This window comes from Chiloscyllium punctatum, chromosome 7 (genome assembly GCF_047496795.1).
Source record: "Chiloscyllium punctatum isolate Juve2018m chromosome 7, sChiPun1.3, whole genome shotgun sequence".
NCBI lineage: Eukaryota > Metazoa > Chordata > Chondrichthyes > Orectolobiformes > Hemiscylliidae > Chiloscyllium > Chiloscyllium punctatum.
Window position 1 is genome coordinate 135,246,601 of NC_092745.1, and position 14,877 is coordinate 135,261,477.

Below are 14,877 nucleotides of genomic sequence, written 5' to 3' on the forward strand. Positions count from 1 at the left end.
CAAATGCAGTTTGACCAGAGCCTTCTATAGTTTCTCTTGAAATGAATTGCTAATATTGCAATTGCTTTCCTAACTGCCAACTGAAACTATTTGTTCAACTTAAGAGAATTCTGAACTAGGACTCCTAAGTCATTTTGTGTTTCAGATTTCCAAAGCCTTTCCCCATTTAGAAAATAGTCTCTGCTTTTATTCTTCCTAAATATCAAAACCTCATTCTTTCCCACAATGTATTCAATCTGCCACATCTTTGCCCACTCTCCAACCCCATCCAAGTCTTTCTGCAGTCTCCCCGTGTCCTCAACACTACCCATCCCTCCACCCGTCCCTCAACCTGTCTTTGTGTCATCTGCAAATTTAGCAACAAAGTCCTCAGTTCCTTTATCCAAATTGTTTATGTATAACGTGAATAGCTGTGGTCCCAACACTGACCTGATGGAACTCCACTAGTCACCTGCTGCCATCCTGAAAAAGCCTTCTTTATCCTTATTCTCTGCCTTCTGCCAGTCGGCCAATCCTCTATCCATGCCAGTACCATGCCCCTGAAACCACAGGCTCTTTTTTTATTTCACAGTCTCCTGTGCAGCACCTTGTCAAAGGCCTTCTGGAAATCCAAATACAACATGTCCACTTGCTCTCCTTTATGTAACTTGCTCATTATCTCCACAAAGACTTCCTCTTTAGAGTTGGGAGAGAGTTGACCTGTGAGCTCTCAATGTTGGTTCTGGACACCATGACGTCTCATGGCTCCAGGTTAAACATGGGCATGGAAACCTCCTGCTGATTCCTGCATACCCTCCTCCCTTGGCTGATGAATCAGTACCCTTCCATGTTGAATAACACTTAGAGGAAGCACTGAGGGGGACAAGGACGTAAAATGTCCACTGGGTGGGGGATTTCAGTATCACTGATCGAGCTGGTCGGGTCCTAAAGTACATTGCTGCTAGACTGGATCTGCGGCAGCTGGTGAGGGAATCAACAAGAGGGAAAAACATATGTGACCTCCTCCTTACCAATCTGCTGTCTGTAGATGGATCTGTCCATGACAGTATCAGTAAGATGTAACAGACCTCTGAGGAAGGAAACGTCTGATTTTAGTCCAAAATATTCGCCCTCTTACCCTAAGACTCTGACTGACCTTTAAAATTTCACAGCTGCATTATTTATCCTCCACTGGGTTTTCCTCAGCATTCAGCTCTTAGTATCTGGCATAAGCTTCTCGCTATTTTTATATTCTACGTGGTGCTCTCGGACATCCTGGGGCTCTGGATTTTGCCTTCCCAGCCTTCTCTTTGTTGGAACATCTTTGTTCTGAAGCTTCTCTCATATCCCCCTCCACTGCCTGCCACTGCTCTGACACAGATTCACCTTCTAATGGCTGTTGCCCGGCCACTTTTAACAAATCACATTTCTGTTTAATACAATTGGCCTTTTCCAAATTCAAAACCATTACTCCTGTCTGTCTTTGCCTTTCTCCATAACCACACTCAGCCTCAAATTTGGATTTCCCACTGCTCCAGCTTCCACTTGGGCCCAATCCATTCCCAAAGTCTAAACCCCAAACCATTAGAACATTACAGAAAAACCTCCTTACACTGAATCTCCAACTTATCACTTCTGACAATCTGCCAACTCAAAATTGTTAATTTATTCATTCTTTTGGTTTTCTGCCCTCAAACAAATCCTTAATTCCTACTCCTGTGCAGTCCTCTAGTCAATTAACCCCAATCTTCTGTGGAATCTTGTCAGACACATGAGTCATAACCAATTCCACACAGAATTCAGCTGGATAATCAGCCTCTCAGATAAACCCACTTTTGCAGATTTCAATGTAATGTCACCCTCAAAACCTCCAGGCCTGTAGCTGGAACTGTGACTGAGAGCTGGGGAAAATCAGAAAAGAACATTGTCTCCATGTAGCTTTGAAAGTTAAGTTAATTATCAGAAAAAAAAGGCAAAACCATTGAATGTGCAGCAACAAGAGTTGCTGTGGACTTACACTTGTCTCAGCAGGTACCCCAGGACCAAACTCCACCCCAGTAGCTGTGGTCTTTGGGTCTTTATCTTCGTATTCTGTGATTTCATAATAATATTCATCCTCGTAACGCTTGGTGTCATATTCACTGGGGTCGTATTCTTCAACATCATATGCTTTGAATTCCTGGTCATTATCACTGGTCCCTTTGGTGGAAGTAACTTTGGCATTGTGCCCAGTGGGGTCTTGCCCAGTGGGGTCATGCCCAGTGGGGTCATGCTCTTTCTCATCATATTCCTTGTCATCATATTCACCAGGATCGTACATTTTGAAATCATACTCATTGAGGTCCTGTTCATTTTCGTCAGTCACTTGCTTTTCAAAATGATAATCCTCTCCAGTCAGATATTCATCTTTATAGTCTTCTTCAATGTTTGTCTAATTGTTGCCCGAGTGAAGTTCAGAGTGTTTGGGAAATGAGAATGAAATGAGCATTGTGTTAGCAAAGCCGAAGCTGAATTGTTCCATACGCTGCATTGCAAAATAGCCCAAGAGGTGGTGAAGGTCACACCCAGTGGTTCTTGAGTGAATTGGGATAATCATATCCCGAAGGAGAGCTGAATGAATCACTGTGTTTACTGCATCAGGAAGTGGGCTTATTATTTTGAAAAGAACATTTCTATAAAATAGCAAGACTGTATCCAGAAATCAGTTATATAAACTAAAAGCAATTATTCATTATTACAGCTTGAAATGAATAAGGAAATGAAGAGGACATTTCCTCTGACATCGTCACCTCTGGGAAACCTTTGCAAGCAATCGTCAGCATAGAGATAGCGACCGGATCAGAATGTTTAACATGACTTTGCTTTGTTTCATTTCAGTTATTTCGGAAGGTTCAAAGACTTAAAATTTTAAAACTTATCAGATGGAATTTGATAAACTCTCTTGACCACTTGCTGTTGTCCTGTTTAATCACAGGGATTGTAACTACTGACTTTCTGGAATTCTGGGAATCTTCTATAGAACTGGGACAAAGAGTGTTTGGGGACTTACAGAGGAACAGAACTCAAGTTTGAATTTTGATCAGCCGATGGTTTTGTGGATCGGATGAGTTGTGGAGGGGATGGGATGAAGTTTGAGTGGAACAGAAACCCTAGCACAGGACAGATGGGCTGAATGGCCTGATTCTGTGCTGGAAACATTCTGTAACGCTATCAATGAACAGGACAGAGGTGAAACTCCAGAAAAACCTAAAACCATGCAAAAGAATTCCAAAGAACTGTAGATACTGGAAATCAGGAACAAAAGCAAAGATTGCTGGAAAAATTCGAAAGTGAAGAAGGATCACTGGGAGCTGGAACATTAACTGAGATATTGTTTCTAAAACTGTGCAGTTTGATACAATCAAAGCAAATCTCATCTAGATAAGGTCCAGTATGAAGGTGTAACTCAGTACCAGTCCAGGCAGGCTTTGTCAGTATCGTGATGATGCTCACATTTATGGGACTGTTCCTGCTGCAATGATAATGTCAGTGTGAATAGACTGCACCTTCCATTGCTGGGTGAGTCTGTAACAAGGGACATTAGCTTCAAACCAGGCCAGCCAGGGGCCTGTCAGAATGAACTTCCACAGGCAGAAGGGAGGATTGTGGATCTAAAACTTTCTCCCTCATTTCTAGGGTCAAATGAATGTAGAATTTGATGGATTCTGATTTGTTAAAGGCTTTAACAAAGGCAGGGACGGCATAGTGGCTCAATGATTAGCACTGCTGCCTCACGGTGCCAGAGACCTGGGTTCGATTCCAGTCTTGGGTGATAGTCTGTGTGGAGTTTGTACTTCTCCCTGTGTCTGTGTGGGTTTCCTCCCACAGCGCATGGCTAGGTGATTGGTTGCGCTAAATAGCCCATAATATCCAAGGATGTACAGGCTAGGTGGATTAGCCATGGTAAATACAGGATTAAAGGGGCTGAATGGTCTGCTTCCACACTGTGGGGATTCTATGAAAGTGGGAGAGGAGGAGTTTTACTGAAGCTTTGATGGTACTGGCTTGATGGGCCAAAGGACAGCTTCTGTACCGGGCGATTCAGAGGTTCTTTATGTCATGTGGATAAGGTTGAAAACAGGTCAGCCACGGTCAAGTTAAATGCTAGAAAAGGTTCACAGGGCTCAGTTAACTTCCTGTGTTCCAGATGTCTCAACAGGAAATGGTTCAAATCATTCAGACAACAGAGCCCAGCGGAAGATGCACTGAATCAAACAAAGTCAAATCAATGTTCAAAATTCTATCCTGAAGCATTATCTCTGACTTTGATTCACATTTATCGTCCTGTTAAATAGAATCAGCAATTTCTGAAGAAAGCAGAAGCAAAATGAGTGGATTTACCTCAAACAAATTGATCAATTTGTCATTCACCAAATCCAATACAAACTGCATTTTCTCAAAGACTTTGTAAAAATGCTGAAAATTCATGATGTTATTGGCAAAAGAAACTAAAATGCTGAAGAAAGATTCGGGTTGAGAGCAGTTACTTCCAGATGTGCCTCTCACACTGAGTAACTCAACAACTCACAGTACCTCCTCCCGAGAGATACTGGGGCACAGTCCATAACTGCAGACTTTCATTTGGCCACTCACAATCTCCATCGTACTCAGCACAGGGTGAGCTTTATGTCTGAGAGTCTTTCTCTGCACTTTGGAACCCTCACAAGCCTGGACATCAACCTCTCAGCCAGAAAAAGACACTAAGATTAATGTAAACCAGCTAAAGTTGGAAATGGGACAGACTGAGTAAACACAAACCAGGAGTAAAATTCTTTGAAAACCACAACCCTCACAGTTTCCTTTTACCTCGTTCGCTTTCTCTCGAGCTGCTGAGCTGGTCGTTCCTTCATATGTTTCATAGTAATATTCCTCTCCTGTCTCCTCTGGCAGCACATTGTTCACAACCTGAATTCAAACCAAAACAATAAAACAAAACAAGATTTAATTTATAAACCTGTTGAATCAAGTCTCAAACTGGCCAGTTTAGCCAATGAGGGAGGATTAGACATGATTGGGGAATAACAAGGGAGGGTTTTTAGGGAGGTGTGGGGGTGGTTTTAGGGATCATTCAGGTCATCAGAGATCTTCCAATCTTGACTCCTCGGAAGATCTTGATCGGGTTTTTGCTACATTTGGCCCAACCTGAAGTGTTGACGATTGGTGGCTGGAAAGGTGCTGCTTCCTCTTCTGAGTTGTAAAAGTTTTTTTGGAGGTAATCTTTGTCGCTATGTTCTTAGTTATAGTTTGTCCAACATCCTTCTTCAGTTTGATGAATGAAATGGATTTCTTTCTCTGAAAAATGTGGTGAGAGATGGAATGGAAAAAAGCATAAATAATGATGACCCGAAAATGGGGAAACATGAGATTCTCAGGCCAAGGGACTGCTTCCGGAATCCTTCTCGTTTCCAGCTGCTTCCAAAAAAATTGATGATTTGTGAAGGGAGGGAGGGATTGAGGGATGGAAAGAAAGGAAGGAGGGAGGGGTCTGGAGGTGGATGTGAGGGAGGGATAGAGGGAGAAAGAGATTATGGTACACGGTGGTGGTCAGCAGAGAGTGAGGAAAATGTGGATAGGAGTTGGTATGGAGAAAGAGTGAATGACAGCTCTGGAAAGGAGGATAGAGAATGACAGGCAGGATGAGGTACAGTTCAATGACAGGCAGGATGAGGTACAGTTCAATGACAGGCAGGATGAGGTACAGTTGAAGATCGGGTGGACAAAGATAACAGACCATGCTGACATGTAGAGGCTGGGCTCCTCGTTACCTCAGTTGGGAATTCTGTCTGCTCCAATGTTGGGACTTCCTCAGTTGGATGATAGTCAAACTCTATAAAGTCTCCATCACTATAATCATAGTCATATTCGAGTATTTCTTCTGGAGAGTACTGTGTCATGAAGGGAAATGCAATCACAGCTATGTTAGTCGCAATCCAAGGGAGACTTGGCCAAGCAGAAACACACACTGAAGGAAATGAAAAGATGGTCAGATAAACGAGGGAAACATTGACATTGTGCACGATATACAGTGAGTGCTGGCCAATCTGCAGTGAGCTGTACATTGTCCACAGGTGCCAAGATTAACCCTCCTGCATGTTTTCATTCAGTCGCCAATGCTCACAACTTCCAGCGAGCTGTTTCTGACACAGGAGAACTCCAGGACTGGAAGTTCCCATTTGTTTTCTATCTCATGTTTTGGGTCTGCAGTGCTGAGCATTAAAGGGCAGTGAGTTTCTTCATAACCTTTCAAACAAAGTGGGAGAAATACACAAAGCAGTAAATGTTACCTACTGACAGGAAATAGAAAAGGGATTGGGATAACTCTCTGAGAAAACTGGCACAACAGGAGTGGTCTCATGGGGCCATAATATACCGGGACAGAAATTAGGCCATTCAGCCCATTGAGTCTGCTCCACCATTCAATCATGGCTGATCAGTTTCTCAACCTCAATCTCCCACTTTCTCCCCATAGCCCTTGCTCCCTTGATATTCAAGAACCCATCTATCGCTATCTTAAATATACTCAATGACCTGGCCTCCACAGCCTTCAGTGGCAATGAATTCCATTGATTCCCCACTCTCTGGCTGAAGAAGTTTCTCCTTATCTTCGTTCTATAAGGTCTCCCCTTTACTCCAAGGCTGTGTCTCTCCTACCAATGGAAACATCTTCCCAACATCCACTCTGTCCAGGTGGTTCAGTACTCTGTATGTTTCAATTAGATCCCTCCTCATCCTTCTTAACACCATTGAGTATAGATCCAGAGTCTTCAAACATTCCTCATGTGTTAAGCTCTTCACTCCTGGGATTATTCTCGTGAACCTCCTCTGAACATGCTCCAGGGCCAGAACATCCTTCCTGAGATATGGGGCCCAAAACTGCCCACAATACTCCAAACATGGTCTGATCAGAGCCTCAGAAGTACTTTCCTCTTGGGAGGTGAACTCCTCCCAAAGTTCACCTTAGACTTGTGCAGATTAAACACCACCAGCCATTTCTCTACCAACTTTCCCAACGTATCGATATCCTGCTGTATCCTTTGATAACCTTCCTCACTATCCACAACTCCCCCATCTTCCTGCTTTCTGCAAACTTGCTGATCAGATCTCCTATATTTCCATCCAAATATTTTGTTTAAATTACAGACAACAGATGTCCCAGCACTGATCCCTGTGGAACATGCCTGGTAACAGAACTCCAATCAGAAAACACCCCTCTACAACTACCTTTTGTCTTCTTTGACCAAGACAATTTTGTATCCAACCCCTCATAAACTCACCATGGATCCCACGTGATTTAATCTTCTGGACCAACCTACCATGAGGAACCTTGACAAATACTTTAGTAAAGTCCATGTAGACAACTTCCACTGCTCTATTCTCACCAACAAAAACCTCAATCAGGTTTGTGAGACAAGACCTCCCCCTATCCATAATAAGTCCATTCTTTTCTAAAGCTTTAAATTAAGGGGTGGTAGGTATAGGACAGATGTTAGGGGTAGATTCTTTACTCAGCGAGTCGTGAGTTCATGGAATGCCCTGCCAGTAGCAGTAGTGGATTCTCCCTCTTTATGGGCATTTAAACAGGCATTGGATAGGCATATGGAGGTTATTGGGCTAGTGTAGGTTAGGTGGGCTTGGATCGGCGCAACATCGAGGGCCAAAGGGTCTGTACTGCGCTGTATTTTTCTATGTTCTATGTTCTATGTTCAAATGCAACTACATCCTGTCCCAAAGAATCTTTTCCAATAATTACCCTACCGCTGTCATAAGATTCACCAGTCTATAATTTCCTGGATTATTCTTGTTGCCTTTTTGAAACGAAGGAACAACATTGGCTATTCTCCAGTCCTCTGGTACCTTGTCTGTGGCTAAAGAGGACACAAAGATCTGAGCAGTCTCCTGTCTTGTCTCCTTTCAGCATCTTGGGATAGGTCTCATCCGGCTCTAGGGATTTATGTACCTTAATGTGTTCAATAGATCAAACACCTCCTTCTACTTTATATCAACATGCTCTAGAATATTCTTAACCTTACCATCATCCACCTCCTTCTCCTTGGTGAATACTGAAGTGACGTACTCATTAAGAACCTCACCCACTTCCTCTGGGTCCATACACAAATTCTCTCCTTTGTCCTTGAGTGGACCTACTCTTTCCCTAGTTAGCCTCTTGCTCCCAAACATGAAGATCCATCAGTTCACTCAGCCCCATGTTACAGGACAACCCCCTGGACCCAGGGTGCCATCAGGTGGACCATCAGTGCCCTCCTGTACGGCAGGTCCATGCTCCCTTCATTACAGCCCACTGTATCCCAGCCGTCTGCTCCCCAAACACCAGGCCAATTGTTACTGTCCCCCAGACCCCTTGGGTTAAAGGCCAACATGCCATTTACTTAACAAATTACTTGCTGTACCTGCACATTATCTTTCTGTGTCCTTTGTACAAATTCACCCAAATAACACATTCTTGTGGAATGGTTCAAATGCCACATTTTAGCCAATCTGGTGCCAAAGCCCTAAATCTGGAGATCCAGCCCCTTTTCTCAGTGGATCTGGGAAGAGGGTGGGGCCGCATGTTATTCACACAGGGAGAAACCTGTGGGCGGCATGGTAGCACAGTGGTTAGCACTGCTGTCTCACAGCGCCAGAGACCTGGGTTCAATTCCCGCCTCAGGAGTTTGCACATTCTCCCCGTGTCTGCGTGGGTTTCCTCCGGGTGCTCTGGTTTCCTCCCACAGTCCAAAGATGTGCAGGCCAGGTGAATTGGCCATGCTAAATTGCCCGTAGTGTTAGGTGAAGGGGTAAATGTAGAGGAATGGGTCTGGGTGGGTTACGCTTCGGCAGGTCAGTGTGGACTTGTTGGGCCAAAGGGCCTGTTTCCACACTGTAAGAAATCTAATCTAGAACCTGCACACAGTGGGATAATTTAAACAGATTTGTTTTTGCTGGAACAATGCCCACCCCCATATTGTGGAATTAATGACTTTTTAAACAGTCAACATTCATGCTTGTGAAAAGTGGACATGTGTCCTCAGAAGAGAAAGATGTTGTAGCCAGGGATTTCATTTGGGATGGTCAGCTTCTAGAACATGTTAAGATTAATAAGGAGGAGGTACAAGATGTTTTAATGGGCACAGAGGTACATAAATCTCTAGGGCCTGATGGGATATATCCCAGGTTGCTATGGGAGACAAGGAGAGAGATAGCTGGGGCCCTGGCGGAAATATTTAATACTTTGCTGACCACAGGTGAAGTGCCAGATGACTGGAGGATAGATAATGTGGTTCCTTTGTTCAAGACGGGCAGCGGGGCTAGGCCAGGTAATTACAGAGCGATAGTCTGACACCAGTGGGAGGGAAATTATTGGAAACAATTCTGAAAGACACGGTTAATCAATATTTGGAAATGCAGGGGTCGATCAGGGATAGCACGGATTTGTTAGAGGGAGATCCTATCTGACTAATTAAATTGAGGTTTTTGAAAAGGTGACAGAATATATTGGTGAGGATAGTGCAGTTGATGTGGTTTACATGGAGTTCAGTATGGAGAGAGTGGGGACTGCAGACACTGGAGATCAGAGTCAAGAGTGTGGTGCTGGAAAAGCACAGCAGGTCAGACAGCATCCGAGGAGCAGGAGAATCAACGCTTCGGGCATAAGCCCTTCAGCAGGAGTGAGGCTTGCTGATGAAGGGTTTATACTCGAAACGTTGATTCTCCTCGGACTTCAGTAAGTTCAGTTTACATGAACTTTTGACAAGGTCCCACAGGGAACGCTGGTCCAGAGGCAAGTTGGCAAACTGGATCTGTAACTAGTTTAGAAATAGGAGGCAAAGGGTCGTTGGTGGAGGGTGTGTTTGTGATTGGAAGTCTAGGACCAGCGGTGTACCACAGGGATTGGAGCTGAACTCTTGTTGTTTCTGTACATTAACGAGTTGGATGTGAATCTAGACAGTATCAATAGAAAGTTTGCAGGTGACACGAAAATTGGTGGCTGTTGTTGTTGATAGTGAGGAGGATGGTCTCAGGCTACAGTCTGATATTGATCAGCTGGGAAACTGGGCAGAGCAATGGCAGGTGGAACCTCATCCTGATAAGTGTGAGGTGATGCATTAAGGGAGGTCTAGTAAGGGAAGGTTATAGACAATAAATGGTAGGTTTCTAGAGAGTACTTAGGAATAAAGGGACCTTTAATACAAGTCCATAGATCCCTGAGGGTGTCAGCACAGGTAGACAGGATTGGGGGCATGTAATATACTGTAGAAGCAAGGGAGTCCTGTTCTAACTTTATAAAACATTGGTTCAGCCACAGATGGAATACCATATACAGCTCTGATCACCACACTATAGGAAGGATGTGATTGCACTGGAGAGGGAGCAGGGGAGATTCACCAGGATGGTGCCTGGGATGGAAAGTCTCAGTAATGAGGAGAGACTGGATAGGCTGGGGTTGTTTTCCCTGGAGAAGAGGATACTGAGAGGGGACCTGATTGATGGATACACAATTATGGGAGGGATAGACAGAGTAGATTGTGAGAATCCATTCCCCATGGCAGACGTGTCAAAGACCAGAGGGCAAATATTTAAGGTGAGGAGCAAATGGTTTCGAGGGGAGCTGTGGAAAATGTTTTCACCCAGAGAGTGGTTTAAATATGCAGGGTGCTGTCTGAGAGGGTGGGGCTACCTGAGAGGGCGGGGCTGTCTGAGAGGGTGGGGCTGTCTGAGAGGGTGGGGCTACCTGAGAGGGTGGGAGTGTCTGAGAGGGTGGGAGTGTCTGAGAGGGTGGGAGTGTCTGAGAGGGCGGGGCTGTCTGAGAGGGTGGGGCTGTCTGAGAGGGTGGGGCTACCTGAGAGGGCGGGGCTGTCTGAGAGGGTGGGGCTGTCTGAGAGGGTGGGGCTGTCTGAGAGGGTGGGGCTACCTGAGAGGGCGGGGCTGTCTGAGAGGGTGGGGCTGTCTGAGAGGGTGGGGCTACCTGAGAGGGTGGGAGTGTCTGAGAGGGTGGGAGTGTCTGAGAGGGTGGGGCTGTCTGAGAGGGCGGGGCTGTCTGAGAGGGTGGGGCTGTCTGAGAGGGTGGGGCTGTCTGAGAGGGTGGGAGTGTCTGAGAGGGTGGGAGTGTCTGAGAGGGTGGGGCTGTCTGAGAGGGCGGGGCTGTCTGAGAGGCTGGGGCTGCCCGAGAGGGTGGGGCTGCCCGAGAGGGTGGGAGTGTCTGAGAGGGTGGGAGTGTCTGAGAGGGTGGGGCTACCCGAGAGGGTGGGACTGTCTGAGAGGGTGGGGCTACCCAAGAGGGTGGGGCTGTCTGAGAGGGTGGTGCTGCCCAAGAGGGTGGGGCTGCCCGAGAGGCTGGGGCTGCCCGAGAGGGTGGGGCTGTCTAAGGGGTGGGGCTGTCTGAGGGGTGGGGCTGTCTGAGGGGTGGGGCTGTCTGAGGGGGTGGGGCTGTCTGAGGGGGTGGTACTGTCTGAGGGGGTGGTACTGTCTGAGGGGGTGGGGCTGTCTGAGAGGGTGGTGGGGACAGGTTCTCTCACATCATTGTAGAAGCATCTGGATGGGCACTTAAAAGGCCCAGGCATAGTAGGCTATAGACCAAGTGCAAGTAAATGGGATTAGGGTCGTTTGGTGTTTGATGGTCAGCGTAGACGTGGTGGGCTGAAGACCCTGCATCTGTGCTCAATGACTCTATGACAGCGTCTGTAGATTTGTCATTCTGTCAATACATTCCAATCCCCGGAATCTAATTTTTGAAAAACCACAGTCTGCTGTCCCTTTGGGCTGAAAGGATGGTGCTTGCAGTTTCAATTGCTGATAGTTGACCTAAGCCTGAGGCCTACAATTATAGAATGGCAGACCATTCACATTCCTTCACAAACTACAATCATCACAAAGGCAGGGTGGGCTATGTGCTCACTGTTTGATTGACAGCTCTGATATGGGGTTATAAGTATAGACAAATGTTTATTTTTATAGGATTAAGCAATGAAACAATTAAGTAATTTGAATGGGCTTTCATCAGTGAGACATTTTTTATATACTGTGAAGTCTATAAATAAATGATGACTGAGATTTAAATTTGCTTAAATTCAAAACAGGCACATCTGGTCCAGTTGTGGAATGTCATCTCATGTTAGCCACTGTGTGGTGGGTTTTGTAAGTGTGGGACACTGGAGTACAGTGAGTGCTTTGCTTGTTGTTCACAGCTGATGACTTCTGCTGTTTAATATGATCTAGGCAAAAGTGAGGACTGCAGATGCTGGAAACCAGAGTTTAGATCAAAGTGGTGCTGGAAAAGCACAGCAGGTCAGGCAGCATCCAAGGAGCACGTTGATTCTCTTGCTCCTTGGACGTTGACTGACCTGCTGTGCTTTCCCAGCACCATTCTGATGTCTACCCTGTTTAATATGATCTGCCAATCTTTGGGACATTCAGACTACATAGCTAGCATCACACCAGCACTGAAACTCACATACCAGATTACTTGTTTGTATCAGAGGGAAAACATCGTTTTGACTTGGTCCCAGTATGCTGTTCGTGTTAAACACCATTTAAGGTGCTGCTGTATCACAACAGTATGGAACAACTGGCAATAAGGCATGGCAGTGTTATGACTGACGGAATGTCTCTTCAAAACAATACAAAACACTAGTGTGGCCTCACTTGGAATATTATGGACAGTTCTGTTCGCCCCATTACAAAAAGGATGTGGAAGCATTGGAAAAGGTGCAGAGGAGATTTACCAGGATGTTGCCTGCTCTGGAGGGAAGGTCTTATGAGGAAAGGCTGAGAGACTTAGGTCTGTTCTCATTGGAGAGAAGAAGGATAAGGGGGGATTTGATAGAGACATACAAGATGATCAGAGGATTAGATAGGGTAGACAGAGAAAGACTTTTTCCTAGGATGATGATGTCAGTGTGTACGAGGGGCATAACTACAAATTGAGGGGTGATAGATTTAAGATTGATGTCAGAGGCAGGTTCTTTACACAGAGAGTGGTAAGGGCATGGAATGCACTACCTGCTAATGTAGTCAACTCAGCCACATTAGGGAAATTTAAACAATCCTTTGATAAGCTGATGGATGGTGATGGGATAGTGTAGGGGGACGAGCTGAGAATAGTTCACAGGTCAGCGCAACATTGAGGGCCGAAGGGCCTGTTCCGCGCTGTATTGTTGTATGTTCTAAAACAACTGGCACAGATCCAATGACCTCTTTCTGGGCTGCACTATTTCAATGGAATAAAACACAATGGAAGGGTGCTCAACAGAAGTTGAGACAATGAGCACTTAAAATACCATCGTGTATGAGGCTACAAGCCTTGTGCTGAAAAATGGGATGAAAACAAATAGCTAGTTGCTGACCAGCACATATATGAAGGGCCAAAGGGTCTCCATCTGTGCTGTAACATGCCCAACACTGCCTGAGTAAGCTTCTTCTGAGAGAGAACCTCCTGGCCCACAGTTTCACTCCCTGAACCAATTTCTATCACAATTCCCATGAGAATGTATCCTGTTTGTTGGTCAAATCTCAGTGTAAACATACGTTTACAGTGGGAATGCTCATCTACATTTACCTGCAACATGTTAAGATTAGATTAGATTCCCTACAGTATGGAAACAGGCCCTTCGGCCCAACAAGTCCACACTGACCGTCCGAAGAGGGACCCACCCCCTGACCCTATAATTACTCCTGACTAATGCACCTAACACTACGGGCAATTTAGCATGGCCAATTCACCTGACCTGCACATCTTTGGACTGTGGGAGGAAACCCACGCAGACACGTGGAGAATGTGCAAACTCCACACAGACAGTCACCTGAGGCTGGAATCGAACCCAGGTTCCTGGTGCTGTGAGGCTGCACTGTTAACCACTGAGCCACCTTGCCACCCCGATAACATTTCCAGTTGATATATAACAGTTTAAACAGCTCTGTTAGTGACAGAGACGCAGGGGTAGTACAAACCTAGTGGGAACTATGCACCAGACAGTGACTTCATAGCGTTTGGAAGTTTCACTTTGATGGAACGTGTAAGGGGTACATTTTTAAGGTGAGAGAAGAGAGATTTTAAAAAGACAAGAGGGGCAAATGTTTTACACAGAGGGTGGCTCATATGTGGAATTTCAGAGGGAGCAGTGGATGTGGTTGCAATTATAAGGTTGAAAAGACATTTGGATAAGTCCATGAATAGAAATGGTTTGGAGGGGTATGGGACAGGGAGGTGGAACTATTTTAGTTTGGGATTATGGTTGGCACGGACTGGTTGGACCAAAGGATGTGCTTCTGTGCTGAATGACTCTGCGACTAGTGTGAATCCCCACTTCCTCTTCCTCTCCCCCCATCACTTTCTCTCTCTCACTCACTCCCTCTCTCTTTCTCCTTCTCTCTCTCTCTCTCTCTCTCTCTCTCCCCGCATTAGTTCCTGCTGTCTAATTTAGTTGAAAGAAACCATAGTTTTCGATTTTATTCAGTCTGCTTTGTGGACTGTCTTAGCTGGAGAATGAGCCCAGACTTGTTTCGATTCCACCGTCTGGGGAGCTGAGGAGATTTATTTTTTACAGTGACTTGTTGAGATCTGAAGGTGCTGCTTGAGATGGTGGTGGGAGCAGATGCAATCAGAATTTCAAAAGGGAATTGAGGTAATACAGAGAAAGAGAATAATGATTGCAGAGTCATGGGGAAAGGTCAGAGGAGTGCGACTGGCAAAGATCCTTCAAAGGGCCAGAACAAGATGGATGGGATGAATGGCTTCCTGCTGTAATTCCACTTGCAGAGACTAAACATCAGATTTCTGGGAAGTTACTGTTGGAGGACTCCTGTTTAACAGAACATGGCAAAACGCTGAAACATTGGCAACAAATGGAACCTTCATGTGACAGA

The 14,877-nt window shown here is 45.4% G+C and overlaps 1 protein-coding gene across 7 annotated transcripts in view; it reads right to left on the reverse strand.

The window, feature by feature from the left end:
- Nucleotides 1-14,877, reverse strand: part of col11a1a (collagen, type XI, alpha 1a) — a 444,140-nt gene that overhangs the window by 260,635 nt on the left and 168,628 nt on the right. Inside the window, exons 5-8 of one of the 7 annotated variants that reach the window (XM_072574911.1) lie at nucleotides 5,784-5,903; nucleotides 5,161-5,310; nucleotides 4,825-4,923; nucleotides 1,997-2,410 (exon numbers count right to left, since the gene is read on the reverse strand). In XM_072574911.1, the coding sequence (XP_072431012.1) occupies nucleotides 1,997-2,410; nucleotides 4,825-4,923; nucleotides 5,161-5,310; nucleotides 5,784-5,903 (783 nt within the window). The remainder of the gene's footprint in view (nucleotides 1-1,996; nucleotides 2,411-4,824; nucleotides 4,924-5,160; nucleotides 5,311-5,783; nucleotides 5,904-14,877) is intronic. The other 6 variants (XM_072574912.1, XM_072574913.1, XM_072574915.1 and 3 more) reach the window with 6 other exon arrangements.